The sequence below is a fragment of the Orbicella faveolata genome, unplaced genomic scaffold (genome assembly GCF_042242905.1).
Source record: "Orbicella faveolata isolate gen_17 unplaced genomic scaffold, um_ofav_v1 contig_13, whole genome shotgun sequence".
Lineage (NCBI taxonomy): Eukaryota > Metazoa > Cnidaria > Anthozoa > Scleractinia > Merulinidae > Orbicella > Orbicella faveolata.
The window spans coordinates 2,674,490-2,690,000 of record NW_028301540.1 but is presented as its reverse complement, the minus strand read 5'-3'; the positions used below and the strand labels follow the sequence as shown (position 1 = coordinate 2,690,000).

The 15,511-nt window shown below is 40.5% G+C and overlaps 3 protein-coding genes across 4 annotated transcripts in view; 1 reads left to right on the top strand and 2 right to left on the bottom strand.

Annotated features, from left to right (window-relative positions):
• The window catches only part of LOC110053893 (uncharacterized), a 64,295-nt gene extending 57,345 nt beyond the window's left edge, over nucleotides 1-6,950 (top strand). The window contains exons 62-71 of the mRNA XM_089284056.1: nucleotides 320-337; nucleotides 1,073-1,108; nucleotides 1,618-1,650; nucleotides 2,040-2,099; nucleotides 2,325-2,369; nucleotides 2,912-3,047; nucleotides 3,837-3,940; nucleotides 4,949-5,011; nucleotides 5,648-5,851; nucleotides 6,621-6,950. Of these exons, the coding sequence (XP_089140182.1) occupies nucleotides 320-337; nucleotides 1,073-1,108; nucleotides 1,618-1,650; nucleotides 2,040-2,099; nucleotides 2,325-2,369; nucleotides 2,912-3,047; nucleotides 3,837-3,940; nucleotides 4,949-5,011; nucleotides 5,648-5,851; nucleotides 6,621-6,776 (855 nt within the window). The 3' untranslated portion in view covers nucleotides 6,777-6,950. The remainder of the gene's footprint in view (nucleotides 1-319; nucleotides 338-1,072; nucleotides 1,109-1,617; nucleotides 1,651-2,039; nucleotides 2,100-2,324; nucleotides 2,370-2,911; nucleotides 3,048-3,836; nucleotides 3,941-4,948; nucleotides 5,012-5,647; nucleotides 5,852-6,620) is intronic.
• Nucleotides 6,943-10,611, bottom strand: LOC110053868 (two pore potassium channel protein sup-9-like). The gene is made up of 3 exons (XM_089284057.1): nucleotides 10,455-10,611; nucleotides 9,434-9,779; nucleotides 6,943-9,014 (listed from the first exon to the last, which is right to left on the bottom strand). The coding sequence occupies exons 2-3, from the start codon at nucleotides 9,723-9,725 to the stop codon at nucleotides 8,395-8,397; spliced, it is 912 nt and encodes a 303-aa protein (XP_089140183.1). The 5' UTR covers nucleotides 9,726-9,779; nucleotides 10,455-10,611; the 3' UTR covers nucleotides 6,943-8,394.
• A 728-nt stretch (nucleotides 10,612-11,339) lies between these two features.
• LOC149114636 (uncharacterized) lies at nucleotides 11,340-15,506 on the bottom strand. Of its 2 annotated transcripts, XM_089283812.1 has the most exons (5): nucleotides 15,287-15,506; nucleotides 14,404-14,531; nucleotides 12,868-12,978; nucleotides 12,495-12,558; nucleotides 11,340-11,575 (listed from the first exon to the last, which is right to left on the bottom strand). In XM_089283812.1, the coding sequence occupies exons 1-5, from the start codon at nucleotides 15,327-15,329 to the stop codon at nucleotides 11,559-11,561; spliced, it is 363 nt and encodes a 120-aa protein (XP_089139938.1). In that variant the 5' UTR covers nucleotides 15,330-15,506; the 3' UTR covers nucleotides 11,340-11,558. The 2 variants fall into 2 exon arrangements, with proteins under 2 accessions (XP_089139938.1, XP_089139937.1); XM_089283811.1 differs by lacking the exon at nucleotides 11,340-11,575 and having other exon boundaries at nucleotides 11,833-12,558.
• Between the last annotated feature and the right edge of the window lie 5 nt (nucleotides 15,507-15,511).

Sequence of the window (15,511 nt, the reverse complement as noted above, 5' to 3'; positions counted from 1 at the left end):
AGAGGCTGAAAATGCGCACTCTATACTACTGACATTACAAATGTACACATTCGTTTTACTTACAACTAGCTAATAAATAGAGCAAGCAAACGTGGATCAGTGTCGGATTAGTTTTTCTTGCCGCAGCAGTACTTATTTTCCCAAATCAACCTACCCGTAGTAACGTGTAGTTTATCTATCGTCTAACTCACGACATACAGATATGCTAGGGTTAAAATTTAGAAACAGTTGTGGGAGAGCACTGACATCACCCGACCCTTTAAAGAAGGGAAAACTGCAGACTAACTATTGTCTTCTTCTTCTTCTTTTTTATTCTCAGGGCGTCGACGGAATGGAGGTAATAAACGCGAAGTTTGATTTTTGTGGCCGAGATGGCGTCACTGTTATTGTTAAGAAGAGTACCACTGTACAGTGGCTCGCTTCTCGACAAACGTTTTGTTTTTTGTCGTGTTGTTATTTTTGTTTTTGCCACGTACAAACTTCGCTTTAAATTGAAGGAAACCTGAAACTGATAGTTTACTAAGATAGAGAAACATTTGAGAGATAATAATGAATCGTAAAGGAACAAGGATGGTTAAGGATGGAGAAGATTGATACGGATTGCAAACGACGAACTTGAAAAATTTGGGCTGAACTTTTCAAGATGCGTAAACCGTGACGTAGCTCCTTTAGGTTGTTTTTCTTGTCTTGGCCAATGCCCAGATCCATCTGCATTGTATGAGACGCGCCTGCAGGGAATCTTGGTAACTACACTCATCAAAACAAGTCCAAGATGGCGAACGTTGAAAACGCGTGGCCCCATGATTCCGCGCAGGCGCGTACCACTGAAAGAACTAGGCATTACAAATCAGGTTTTAAAATGGACTGCATAAAACCAACAATGTGCCAGTAAACTGCGCGTGCTCCTTTGTTGACTCTTTGGCTGACTGGACCCACAGAAAATTGCAGAAAATGATCCAATTTACGAAACTTGCGCGCTTTTGAAACTTATAATTTTCTGTTAAGACGCGTGCTGTGACAAGCCCTGCTTAGCTACTAATTCGTACACTGGTTTTGTTCTTTTTTTTTTTAGGGAGACCCAGGCCCTCCCGGCATGCCCGGCCCACAGGTATGATTTCTTTTATGTTTCCCACCTTTTGTAACGCAGAATGTTACAGTTCATCTCACACCCTTAAAAAAAAACAGTGATATGTTTAGCCTGCAGGCAAGCTAAGGCGTCCCAATGGTTACTGTCTTAGACTTGCGGTCAAAAGTTGTAGTCTAGGTACTGTTTTCTTGTCTTATCATAGGGAAATACTTTATATATTCTATCACGTTTGTGTAGCAGCTTGAGTAGTTGCAAAGGAAACCTGATCGCAATTCAATATAAAGCAGTATTTCAAGTCATGGGTGCAAAGCGGCACATCATTGAGCTGTGAAGCTACTGAGAATTCTGTTTACACCCACGAAGTGATGAATATGTGTTTATGTACATAGCGGCAAATTATATAACGGCAACCTGGAAAACACGCTGGGTAGCCTGTGATGGCCCATTATACTTCCCAGGGAGGGCAGCGATGTTGTTACACGTTTGATTGTGTTGTTTGATTTTCATTGTTTATTTTCTTTGTCGTTTAGGGTCCTCCAGGCAGTTACCTTGTTAGTTCACTGGTAAGTATTCTAAGTTGCTCTAAGTTTGCATAACAGGTCTTAACAAGTCTTCAGATTTAGCAAAGGTGGAAGGCAGATGGAGGTAGCGCTTCTAAAATACCAGCTGGGACTAACTCAAAGAACATTTCAACAATTGAGTCTCGATAGACGGCAATAATAATGGTCAAGAATTTAGATGTTTTCTTTAACAGTATAATCTTGCAATTTAGGCTTTGCTCGTTTTGGCCATTGTTATGACCTACTTCTGTGTTAAGTAAACATATAAAAACGAGACCCCTTGGGAACCATAACTCGACCAAACACGTGTCATGATTCTCGAAGCGCATCGAATGGCCTCATTAGGTATGCAGGAGAATTAACGAGCATCTAACTCTATTTCTATTCTGTAGACTGCAGGATCTGGTGATAAAGGACCCCCGCCGAACTATCGACTGTATTCCAGCACAAAGGTAAGGAGGCTTCTTGTTTTCATGGATTGATACCAACAAAGTGCAGAGGAAGCACTTGTGCCGTCTTTCTCAGTCGTTTTTGTGCCTTCATCACAACGGCGATTGCATGACAAGCACATTGCGTGACAGCTTCTAAGGATCATTTATATGTACGCTTGGCGGACCTATTAGCGTCACAGATTTGTTTGCTGGTTTATTTAATAATTCATATGTTTATTTATGCAGAGGACTGCCTATCAGAAGAACAAGAAAGACACCCCTGATTTGGAGGTAATTCACGAGAGATCAACTTGTAATTTCTCCTTTCAATATCAATACATTTTTAAGCAGACTGGTGATAAGAATTAATTGTTTTGTACTTTATGTTATCGCAGACTGCCTAGAGAATTATGATTTATGATGCTCATTTTAAGTCGGTAGAACTTGCTTTGTACATCGTTTTCTTTGCTAAGACATGTGGCATTCTCCCGTGGACCCTTTTTTTTTCAAACGCGGCATGTTTTTCAAATTCAAGCTCAAAAGCGTTTATTAAACGCAAAAATTGCCTGGATAATGACACCTCTCTCCCTTCCCCAAGCACAAGCCAACCAAAAAAGCATTTCGAACAAATATAGGCTGAATTCTTAACGGACCTTTGTGGTATGCTGTAACTTGTGTTTTCCATTCTTGTCTGCAGCTACACTGATACTTTAATTTACACAAAAAAAATCCCTTGTTCAACCCAACAGCCATTAATAAATATTTTGATATTTGACGTTATGACTTCCTGTCGACCTTCATCAAGTTGAGATTTTATCTTGATTTGTGTGTAGAGTCCTGTGGTGAAAAAGATCCTTGATGGCTACGAAAATCAGAGGGTCAACTACAGGCGGCAAAAAGGCAGCAAATATCATCCCGCCCGCTCCTGCAGAGATCTGCAGTTAGACAGTAACAGTACTGTAGAGAACGGTAAGTTTGTGATGCTTTAGACTCCTGCCACATCACGAAAACGGAGCTTTTCAAAAACGCTCTTCAAACCGGAGGAATTTGAAAACGCCGGCTTTGCGTTTTAGCGTGTTTGGAAAACATTTTGAAATCTGAGCTTTTCGAATCGAATTTCCCTGCCCGAGTTTTCCTCAAACGCGAATCCAAAATGACCGGTGATTGTTGCGTTTTCAAATTTCTCCGGCGTAGTGTGGACGGAAAACACTTGATGCTTTTTCAGAGTGAAAACATCGTTTTGATATTTATCCGGCTTGGTGTGGACGGGTCCCAAGACCTTTTTATAGCAATCGACTTGTCGTGTAAGTTTATAACACTTGTCTGCAACGTGTTTGTTGCTGTAAATCGTTGCAAATAGTAGAATTTTTGTTCCAATTTTCCTTTGACTGTGTCCTGTAGCAAGTCACTGTTATATAGGCCACTCGCCCGCGTTCGAAAACTCGTAGGACTGTTAACAAATTGACGTCAGTTTTTCTTGCGTCTGTCCTGTTAATGATCTTGAATTTGGACATAACATTGACAAAGTAGCTGTGGATCCGCAAACTACTTTGACAATGTTATGATGAAATTTATTGTCAATAACAGGACAAACGAATGAAAAACTGGCGTCGATTTGTTTTTTCACAATGACAACATCGCATAAATTATATATTCATGTGTCTGTCCGCTCATATGAAAATTAGCCAACGAGCGCGCGAGAATGTTTTGTAAAAATACGATTTTGACTGCTCAGTGGCGCTATTTTTTGACATATAGGCTATTACTGGATTGACCCCAATGAGGGCTGCAGCAGCGATGCGGAGTACATATACTGCGACTTTGAGAACAAGAGGGCTTGCGTTCATCCAAAGAAAGAAAACGTAAGTTTGTCTTGAGGGTCCATAAAACGATTTATACGTAAACGATTTATCGGTTAGATTCAGTGTCGGGCGCGATAAATCCCGAAGCATAATGTCTTATGCTAGCATGTTGCATATATTATTTAAGTTTGTGTACAGTGATGGATTACTACTTGATTTCCCTCGTGGGAAGATGTTGATATCTTTTATAGACAGATCTTTTTCTCTTGCTGCTCCCACGTTGTGGAATGCCTTACCCATCTCGTTAAGGAAATCGAACATAGTTCAACAGTTTAAATCCTTACTCAAAACGTACCTTTTTAAACTAGCTCCTAAAAATTTGATATAATTTTCGGAATTCATGATGTGATGCGCCTTTGATCATTGCGTGTTAAAAGGCGCGATATAAGTAATTTTTATTGTTATTATTTGTTATTCAGATATCTCCTAGTTACGCAACGTTCTCTCGTGGTATACCGTGGAATATCCTACGAGTCCCTTGAATTTTATCGGTATACACACGAGCCACGATTGTGTATACCAAGAAAATACAAGGGAATAGGGGAATATTTTTTGGTGTACCACGAGAGAACGTTGTATAACTATATTATACCATGCCATATAAAATACAGTGGACAACACAATCAGTAGGACGTACACGTGGCGCATGATGGGAAGGTTGGGTGAAATATCGTCGAATATACAACGGTTTTCCTGTATTCTGATTGGCTGTATTTTCTATGGCACGGTATAAAATGTTTTATGCATCAACTGGCCCGACGCTTAAATGTCAATGCAGCTGCTACAGATTTCTCCAAATCGGGCCGACTTGTCGACCTGAGGCAAGTGTATTTCGGCATTGCCGATTTGCATCCCGATATATTTGGCCCAACAAATCGGGCCGATAACTCGGTACGTTTAAATAAGCCTTAAACTCGTCTTACACTAGCGCGTCTCTTGAACATCATTGGGTGACTTTTTTTCTCTTTAAGTATTGTTAGAGAACGCTTAACTTTTCATTCAACACAGATCACAATTGATAATGCACAATCTCAACAATGGATCAGTGAAGTTCACCCAGATGTAAAGCTGGTGAGTAGCATTTTGTAATTACACTCTTGTGGCTCGCCACGCATTCCTCTCAATCGTCGTTTTTTTTTTTTTTGAGAATCTAGCGGCATTTTTCCGGGTTCATATTATGTAGGAGGTTTATGGGCATTTTGCCGGGACTACGGGACCAAAAGAACTGACTGGGTTAAACAGAGAGGCCTCTGTACTAGAGCGAGTCCGTATTAAGGTTTTCTCTAGTAGAGAACTGTCCCAGAGATGAGTCCGTATTATAGAGGGTCTGTATTATAGAAATTTTTCATAGAGAATATAAATTATTTTGCTGGAGCCAAGGGTACTGCCCCTTATGAGATGTGTTCGTATTAGATTGGGTCTGTGTGATAGATTTTTTTTTTGGTAAACAACTGTCCCTTATGGAGATGTGTCCGTATTAGAGAGGGTCTGTAATAATTTTTTTTTTCTTAGAAGACGTTCGACTGGACAAACGTTTCGAGTCTAGCTTCCTAAGTTTTTCACTGAAACGATATTAACTACATAGGGAAAGACTCCAGCTATTGTCCTATTTCCTGTGGATGACCGTTACAATGGTCAGTAGCTTTAACCTTAAAACAATTGCGCTCAGACACACAGACACACAGTTCATGAATTGTTTCATTGCAGATTGAATACAACATGGATCCCGTGCAGATGAGGTTCATGAGGTTACTGAGCATGCGTACCACTCAGACCATAACTTACCACTGCTACAACTCACGGGCCTGGGAAGAAGACAATGACCGAACTATTAAACTACAAGGAGAAAATGAAATGGAACTAACGTCATCAGAGAAGACAAAACCTAAAGTTATCACCAACAATTGCGATGTGAGTAGTGAGTGCCTAGTAGAGAATATCATTAAAAACTGGTCATTGGATAATGCAATTCAAGTGTTTTAATAAATAATTGGCTTAACCATCTTGGCTTATGAGCCATTATACCATGTTTTACAAACATGGTAAGCGTAAGCATGAATTTTTGGGGGCGTTTATATTTTCATTTTAGCTTAGTTTTCTGTATTCCACTCGCGCTTGTTGGATATGGGATGATAACTTTTATACATTACTTGCAAAAAAATTTCGGACAAAAAATTTGAACCGTTTATTTAAGCGTCCGAAATTTTAAGCGTGCGGAATATTCACAGTACAGTGTAAAACTTTTAATTTGGTCCAAAGTTCCTTAGTTTCCTTTATGGGGCAAACTCTACTTGACACACTGCTGGAGATACGTAACGGCTTGATAAAATTTGTTTTATTTTCTCGTCGTTGTATCTGTAAAACCTTTAGGGTGCAGTACATGTTTCACAGGTGTTTCCGTCTAATTCGTGTTTTGTAAGCGCAAATTCACTTAAGTTATGTTTCAGCAAAGCGTCCGAAACTTGTCGCAAATGAGATAAAAAGTGTCCGAAAATCAAACGTCTGAAATGTTTTGCAAGTAATGTAAGAAAAACTCTGATTAACTTAGTAAGATTCCCAATCTTACTAGTGTAACAGAATTTTCTGAATGTTTAACTTTGTCGCAGATTCACTACAACAGTTTCTTAGGAAAACGTTCGGTTTTATCCTCTATCTTAAATTACATTGTTGTTCTTTATAGAATAAAGATGGTTCCTGGCACCAGACAGTCCTTGAGATCGACACCAAACAACAGAACGCCTTGCCTGTAGTAGATGTTGCTGCTTATGATGTTGGAGACAAACTTCTTGAACAGAAATTCACCATCCAGCTGGGACCTGTCTGCTTCGTGTACTAGCTAAGAACAATGCCAGCAAAATGTAGCTTTTGTAAATTTCATGTGTGAAAGATCTATTCTTAAATAACGTACTCAGTATCTAGTAGAAAGTATACGGCCCCAAGGTCGTCTTATAGTTTAACTCAGCGAGTCTGGTGTTCGCGATGCCTCGCATAAATAAAGACTGTTTTGTAACGCAGGTTCCCTTTATTATTTTTAATGACACGGCAAGCAGCCATTCTTGGCTTAAGTTAAAATCTAAGGGAGCACTTTGTTACTGTTATTGCCACGGAAACGAAGCAAGAGTAACCAATGAAGGTTTGACTGATGATTCAACAAATGCAGAATAAATGTAGTTGTTATTTCAGGATAAGCTTTCAAAATTGCGAAGATGGCGTTCAAGCCAAGTTAACTTTAAAATAGGTAAATTATTTTGATAAACGGTGAGATACGGAAATATTTCTTTATGTGTTAGTCTATAAATGTTGTATTACAGTGTGCCAAATCGAAATGTTCCTTGTGCTGTTTGTTTCTGAGGCATGTTTATTGATAACATCTCTTTCATCCGAGATCTTGAAATTACAAGACAAAGGGAATTGGGCTTTTTTTTTTCTCCACGACAGAGAAAAACTGGAGGGTGTTCAAGGAGTGGTTAGCCTGTGTAACCGTTGCTCATTTCTCCATGTTTTAGTCTCTCTGCAAAGCAAAATAATAACCGGCAATTCTATAACAGCACTTAAGCACCCTCACTTTCAAATTAGTTGCTCCTGACAAATGGTATCACCCTTGATGTCCAACAAAATTTTCAAAACAAACATCAAATCTCATCCGATGGCTTACATGTTGTGTGTCTATTATTCATAAAAAAGTGAAATTCCTCGATTTCTCTGAAGATCTTTCGCAGCAACCCTGCGAGCAGAGTCACTTCGATCTTATCCGCAGCCTATTGTGATTTGTCGTTCAAACACCCGCGCACTCGATCTAGTGGCGTGGAGTCGCGTAAAGCAGACTAGCTTTCGTCTTCAGGCAACAAGAAAAAAATGTTGGGAAACCGAGTACGAGTAAATCCATCCGGGAGCAATGCAATTCATGCAATGGAAGCTTCCCTTTTGTTGTACGTCATGTAGTATGCACAAAAAGTCACGCGAAATTGAGAAAATAAGGAACGATTCACTTGGTTTTCCTTATTATTTTTTGGAAAAAAATGCTGTTGTAAACGAATAATGCCAACTAGCGCGTATTACAACTCATATAACTAGAATAACCCGTAAGCTACAGATGTCCGCAATGCGGACCTATTTTGTCTACTTTTTTTATGAAAAGAAGCAAAGGTTAGCTCGTGTCAATCATCATTTACTGGGAAATCCACGGCTTTGCTCATAGAGCACTTGGATTTTATCCTTTGACCCCTTCCAGCGGGTGGAGTTCTGTTTTCGGCTGTTAGAATGCTGGCAGCCGGTCTTTTCTCATAGCGTCAGACGATCATTTATCCGTAAACACGAACTCAAAAGAGCGGTACGGACGAAAAGGGATTGGGGTGAGTGCCGCACCCATCATGCCTCGTCCCAATCCCTTCTAGTCTAAAATGTCTCGCCTTCCTGATTTTGAGAGAAAAACAGACTGCTAGCCGTCTATTTGGCTATACACTGTGAGATCTTCCACGTGACCGATTGTCTCCAGCATCCATTTTTGAAAAACTTAGCTTTACTTTGTCTTTGCTGATTCGCTTCCTGTTTCTTCGCGAACATCGGCAGTTAAAAGAAGCCGTAGGTAATCGGTATTTGTCAAAAACTACAAAAAGGGAATTCATCACACTGGCTACGATACCCAGACCAAACAGCGCTGGGAAAGTTGCCACAACATGAAAAATGGCGGTCGTAATTCCGTGCTCGTCTTGTCTAGGTACAACACTATCAAAAGGAATATAATCTCCGAACCCGATAGTGGAGAATGCTACGAACCAGGCGTAAAACGCATCAAGAAATGTCCATTTTTCCCAAATTACTTGCACAGCAGCACACGTAGAGAGGTAGAGAGCCATCACAGTCAATTCTAGCAGGGTGCATTTTATCTCAACATGCCTTACATCTTTATTTTTGAGGACTTTACGCTCAAAACGAGTTACCATGCATGTCAAAAATCTTGAAATAAGTTCTCCCGCGGTTTTCAGGGTCAGCAGACATACAGGAATTCCAAATAAGCAGAAGACAATGCAGAAGAGTTTCCCGTATGTGGTGACCGGCGTTAAATGCCCGTATCCTGCAAGAAAGTAAAAACGAGAAGGTTTGAGGTCAGCAGGCACAATTATATACAAATGTACACTAGGGAAGACAAGAGAAGGATGAGTCGATCAACCTGTTGTTATGAAAGGCTTGCATCAAGTGGTACATACTGATACTACACGAGATTCCGGCCCGTGATGAAAAGAATTATTTTCTTTGGTAGTCTAAATGGTCCAAATTTGGCGGTACCAGAACATCCAGAGGAATATGTTTTCGTGGAGGATGAAAAATCGAGGCTGTGCACGTGAGCAAAATCCTGCGTTACAGGATTGGTTATTTTCAGACCTTACTGAGATCATGTTTCCCAGACCGGAAGTGATAAGGCCCATATGGAAGATTCACTCTCTTACTCTTTCTTCATCCTCTCTTGGCAATGTGTGAAATGATAACACTAACCAATAGTAGTAAGAGCTGTGTAGGTGAAATCCACTGCCCTGAAATAAGTCCAGTCCGCCGATAGCCCAACACGAACTGCATTGTACACGGCCATTGTAAAGAATTTAAATTCTTCTTCTGATATGTTTTGGTGTTTAGTAAAGTTCTTCCGCAGTTCTTCTAACATTCCATTCGAGGTCGTCTTACTACTTTCTTCTCGCTTTTCAAGAAGTGTGAAAACTGCAGCGCCCACGAAACCGTAAACTATCAAGAAAATTGCTCTTACAACCAGGGTTTTTCCCTGCGAATACATCACAGAACTGGCAGTCAGCTTTGTTCCACCGCACAGTCAGGGAACTTTCATGTTCTGTAGATAAAATAAAGACCATGCAACAAATGAAAACAAATGTAAAATATGTTGGAGGAATTTCTGCGGCACCTCTTGATACAAACGAGCGCACGCATCTGAACTTACGTCCAGCCTATACTGGCTACGAAGCGGCTTATTTTGCATTCACGGAGACATTAATAAGGGAAATGTTTATTTTAATTTCAAGCAGCCGTGAAATTACGCGCAGGAAAATTAAACTACAGCAGTTTTGATGCGAGATGTCAACAAACACAGCGTCCAGAATAACGGAAACACCTTCATACGAGCTTTTTAAAAAGGTCATTTAGCTGTCTTATTAAAGTCTTGAGTCGTTTGGATTTTTTGTTGTTGTTTTGCAAACGAATTGATGTTGAGCCGTTTGGATCATTGTTTTACATTTGTATGCCTCATATCGACATATCAGGCACGGTATTAATAAAACAGAAGATTTTCCTTTCGTTCGACTCGATTCAGCGCATATGCAAGTCGTTTCTGCCGAGGCTTTCGCCATGTCTTTGGTTAATAAATAGTCACGAACTGGCCACAACCTCAAAAGAGACAGAAGCAGCATGTCAAGGTCGACAGACTAAAATAGGAGCGACAATCTTCTGAACAAACTAAAAAAATTACAACATTATTCGTGAAGAAAAATAGCTATGAATACTGACTTACTTTTATGACCGCTTCTTCATGGGTTTTAGTGGCAAACCGGCCTTGTCAAATGTTTTGCACAAAATTATTACCATGTTACCTCTTCAGTTTTTTCCTCTGTGTTAAAAAGACAGTTTTGAAAGTCGCTTTAAGCATGTACACACACAGCTGAGTAGCTAGCTATCCATAATTAATGCCTTCAACTGTCGCGGGGGAGATAATATTAGCACTAAAATATTCTTGCACGAGTATAGTGGCATTGTGAGTGATTTTCTTTTATTCATAATGTATTTCCAGCTGTTTCTGTTACCATTTTTATTCAAATTAACGAGCAGCCACGATAAACGGTGACATATAAATTCTATTTATTCCAATCCACTAAGATTCCTGACTTGTTTTTAACGAAGTCAACGAAGTCACTGAAGAAGCAAAAGAGAACTCTAGCGTGATGATTTTCATGTCGTGAAGATGATCTTGTTTTCTTTCTTTCAAAACGAGAGGGAAAAAAGCAGGTGGCCCACCTCACCCCGCAGATATTATCCAATGACTAATAAATGGTTTTACTCTACCTCACTTAAGTATATGGCTACAATAGCTCAGCCTCCCAGAATTTCAGCTGGTAGTGAGAAAGAGGGCGCTCAATCATAATGAAGCAAAGTATGTTCGCATTTCTTCCAACAGCTTTCTTTCGATTGAACATTACAATGACGCAATACTCGGCAGCTTTAAATTTGATCAACAACAAAACACCACTGCCGCGGGACATAACACGGTGCTCAATGCAAGCAGATACATGCAATAGTCACAATCCTGCGTTGTGATTGGCTATCCAAGGGGGCAAGATAGGGCTCTTTTGCCCGCTCGGGACTACCCGCTGTCCCGCAAAAAAAACAGTGTCCTATATGACGTATATAATAAATACTTTATTGACGAAGTTTGCCCTGTCAAGAGTTCCGTTCCTGTGTCATTATGGAGCCCGACTGTGTCTTGGACACGCAAAAAGAACCAGGCAAACGTATTGACCTCACGCTTGGTCAATAACCCACTTCACTGACCCAAGAAGACAGTAGCTGTTTAGCACTCGTATGGAGTTCCACCCTCATTAACGGCTTTCTTCCTTTGCTGCTATTTCAGTGACTCATCTGCGTTTTAATGACCAATAATAATTAATTAATAATTATTGTATTTATTTCATAGTTCAAGGGGCTTGTAGAAGACATTCATACAAGTTATTCTCAAGAGCCCTCTCTTGTAGTGTATCAGTCGAAATTTTGTTAGATCATAACGGGTATGGAAAAGAAAAAGTAAAGCAGCAAATAATCTATGAATAATTCTTTGTTAAGGCTGACCCATTGACCGGATTGTTTTGACTCGTCAGGTTGTCAGTGTGCTTTGAAAATCGACAAGTAATCACTATGCAGTCTAATTCAGTCTGTGTTCTCGGTATTGGACTGGAACTAGCTTGCAATTGAGGCTCATGCGGGGCAATATCATGAAAAAGAGGTTGATGTCATTTGCACTAAAAATGACTCCCCGCGTTAGCCTCGGTTGCAAGCTAGTTCCAGTCCAATACCGAGAATACGAATATTGTCTATTGGCACAGGCGAATCCTGAGGTGCACAAAACGAGGAGCGGGGGGGAGGACTGAGTCAATCGGTGGAAAAGGGGGAGCTGGGTCTGAGTACAGAGTGAAGGTTAGCCAATATTTGCTCCAATAAAAGGGGAGATGTTTGAAGCGGAGGCCATGCCACTTGGCGCATCTTCCTCCAGTCGCACCACAGGAACACCATCGTAATTACAAGTTTTGTCGTATTAAACCTGTTCCGGCCATTTATCTATAACATTTATATTCCCAGAGCTCGAACATTGAAAGTAAGCACACAACTGTTTTTCACGAACTATTCTGTTGAAAGAAGACTTCATTGTGGACAGAAACACGGGCCACGCCTTTTTATACGTTGTTTCATATTTTATAGTTTATTTCAATCTTCGCCAGCTTTTAAGCAAAAAGGCGGCTTTTCGGCCCCCAAAAGGAGGCTAATTTTTCAATGCTAAACTTACATGGTTTACACTCGCAGCAGTTTGTCGGAGAGGAGGGCTTGGGAACTACCACCAAGTATTCACCCTAAGAGAAAACGAAAATCTCCTTAACTAAAAAATAGCATTTCAGCCGTGTTCCAATAGCGCACAGTGTTAAGACAAGCCTTCGATTTGAAGTATCAAGGCCAGATGTCAATACACAACTGATTTCAGCTCCAGCTAGGTCCTCTTCAGGGTTTTTGTCTACATTTATACGAACACGTCACATTGGGGTGATTATCAGGTTTCCTAAATAATTCTCAAGGCAGCCGTATGCATAACTAAACATGGAAATGTCAATGAGAAGCAGATGTTATCTAAGAGCTGTGAAGAACTTGAAATGCGTTAAACTTACTTCAGAACATGATTCTCCTTTTGTAAAACAAAGGGACTTGGTAGGCACGAACAACCCTAGACAGATACTCATATGACACCAATCTTCTGTGTACCAAGGGGGGTCCTTGATCTGTGATCAAGAAATAATAATAATAATAATAATAATAATAATAATAATAATAATAATGATAGCTACTTCAACTTTATTGTGACAAAAACTAGAGCTAAGCTTTACAAAATGCTATAATATTTACATAATTTGATGTCTGTTAAACCTGTAAAACATGTTTCCGTATCTAATCATGATATCATGGTATAATAATAATAATAATAATAATAATAATAATAATAATAATAATAATAAAAACACGACAAACTGACTACAAACTGAAAAAAACAAAAACATCAAAACCCTAAGTGGAGGCAGCGTGGACGAGTGGTTAGGGCGTCGGACTTGAAATCCTGAGGACGCGGGTTCAAGTCTCTCTCCGTGACTACTAAGCAGGAGTTGTTTCTTGGTAGACCACAGTTCAAATCCTCGGTCATGCTTGTAAATTGCCAACTGGCCTGCCTCTCACTCGCCTGTGAACAGGCTTCGGCTTGAAGGGTCTGACCGCGGCTGGGTTGAGAAGGAGCTGGCTGAGAGTGAAGTGGCCGAGGGGGTATTCTATCCTCTTTCTTCCGGCTTTCTCTTCGCCCCATCCTCGACTAGAGTGCCTGTTCACAGGCTAGCTTCCCACCAGTTGGGTAAGTCGATTTTTAAGCCTATTATGTTTATTTGAAATATTTCGTTCTTTCAGTTTAAGTGACATGCCCGAAAACTAGCTAGTTGAAGCTAAGCTCATCGACCACCATAAACATTCAACAACGACAACAAGTAGTTCAGACACGGAGTACCGTATTATACTTAGCGACGGTCATGTGCATATGAGAACCGTAATTTTAAATTCCTCGTGGGGTTTACGACCAAAACAAAATTGGCGAGAAAAAGTGAGCCGAGCAGACCGGGGAGAACTGATGCCCAGCCCTTTCTCCTGCACTGCTTTTCAGCTTTTCTTTTCCATGTATCCCGCCTACTGGGCCTGCTCATGAGAGGCGCGGTGGCCTCAGGGTCATTGCGCTCGACTCCGGATCGAGTGGTCCGGGTTCGAGCCCTGGCCGCGGAGACATTGCGTTGTGCTCTTGGGCGGGACAATTTACTCTCACAGTGGCTCTCTCAACCTAGGTGTATAAGTGGATCCCGGCGAACTTAATGCTGGGGGTAACCTAGCATCCCATCCAGGAGGAAGTAGAATTACTCCTAGTTGCTTCATGCTACTGAAACCGGCGATTATAAGGGCCGGCCTGATGGGCCACTTGGCTAGTATGCAGACTTTACCTATTGGGCCTGCCCATTGGGTAGAAGTGGAATGTTGTTTTATCATTTGGTAGACGACATTATTTTAGTACTTTTACTGACTAATCGACATTTCACAATAGGCGAGTATTGGATTGCACATATGTCTGGTTAGAGTTGTTGATAGGGCCTACACTTAAATCCGCGCATCAAACTTACAACTTTCACATTTCCATCTTTATCATAACATGGTGTACGTCCTGACCAGATCTGTGGTTTTTGCTCGTCTTTAAATTCATCTCGACGCTGAATAAGGACACCACCCAGAGAGGCATGAACGAAAATAGCTGAACAATAATCATGACAAAAATGCATTTAACATGAAAAATGCGATAGAGTTTCTTCATTTATATAATAATATCTAATAGTAAGTTTACTTAGTCAGAGCACAATTCAGGGAGCTATTAATCGCGAAAGTAGTTCTAAAATCGGACGAGCGCGAAGTGCTTCGACGATTTGAAATTAAAAGCACAATTATAAATATAATTGTATAAAATCAGATTTTTATTTAATACTTATGCCTGAATACAGTACCAATTCAATTTCGCGTCTGGGACTCAAGGGAGGGTTCGTATTTCTTCTTTCGATATTAGCACCATTCGGGCATGTTCAATATGTTCATATTGCGTTTAGACGAGAAAATAGATCTAGTATACATCATTTACTCGTCTAATCAGTTTATTATACGTCAATGTCTCGCATGCGGGGGTGCTTATTGGAAGGGGCGCTTACTGGAATAGGGAGCTATTGGAATGGGGGCGTTATGAAAAATACAGCACTGAAGGGGTGCGCTTGCTAGAAAGGGGGCGGTCATTGGTAATATTACCTAACGCTACCTCAGAAGCATTGTAGTATTTGCGCAAAACAAGATGGTGGCAGTGGTTGGGTTATGGTCAAAACAAGTCAGGGTAGGGTTGGACAGATCTTATTGTTACAGATTTTGCGGATTGAGGAAAATAAATGTATGGAGACAAAACAAACCAGGAAGAAGACACGAATATCAACAAAAGAGAAATTGACGTCAAGTAACAAAATCTCTTACCTAGAAACAGCGCTGAAATAACCAGAACAACACGCGTCAACATCGTCTCGTCGTGAAAAGCAATCAGTCGAACAGACAGGCATGTATGCCAAGCGCTCTACTGAAATATGCTTTAAACCGGATTAAGAACGCACTGAGTCGATGTCACTCACAGTGTTTCGGCGAATTACTAGCGTGTGACGAAATTAGAGAGAACAACAGGTTTCCAGCAATCCAGTTATTTGC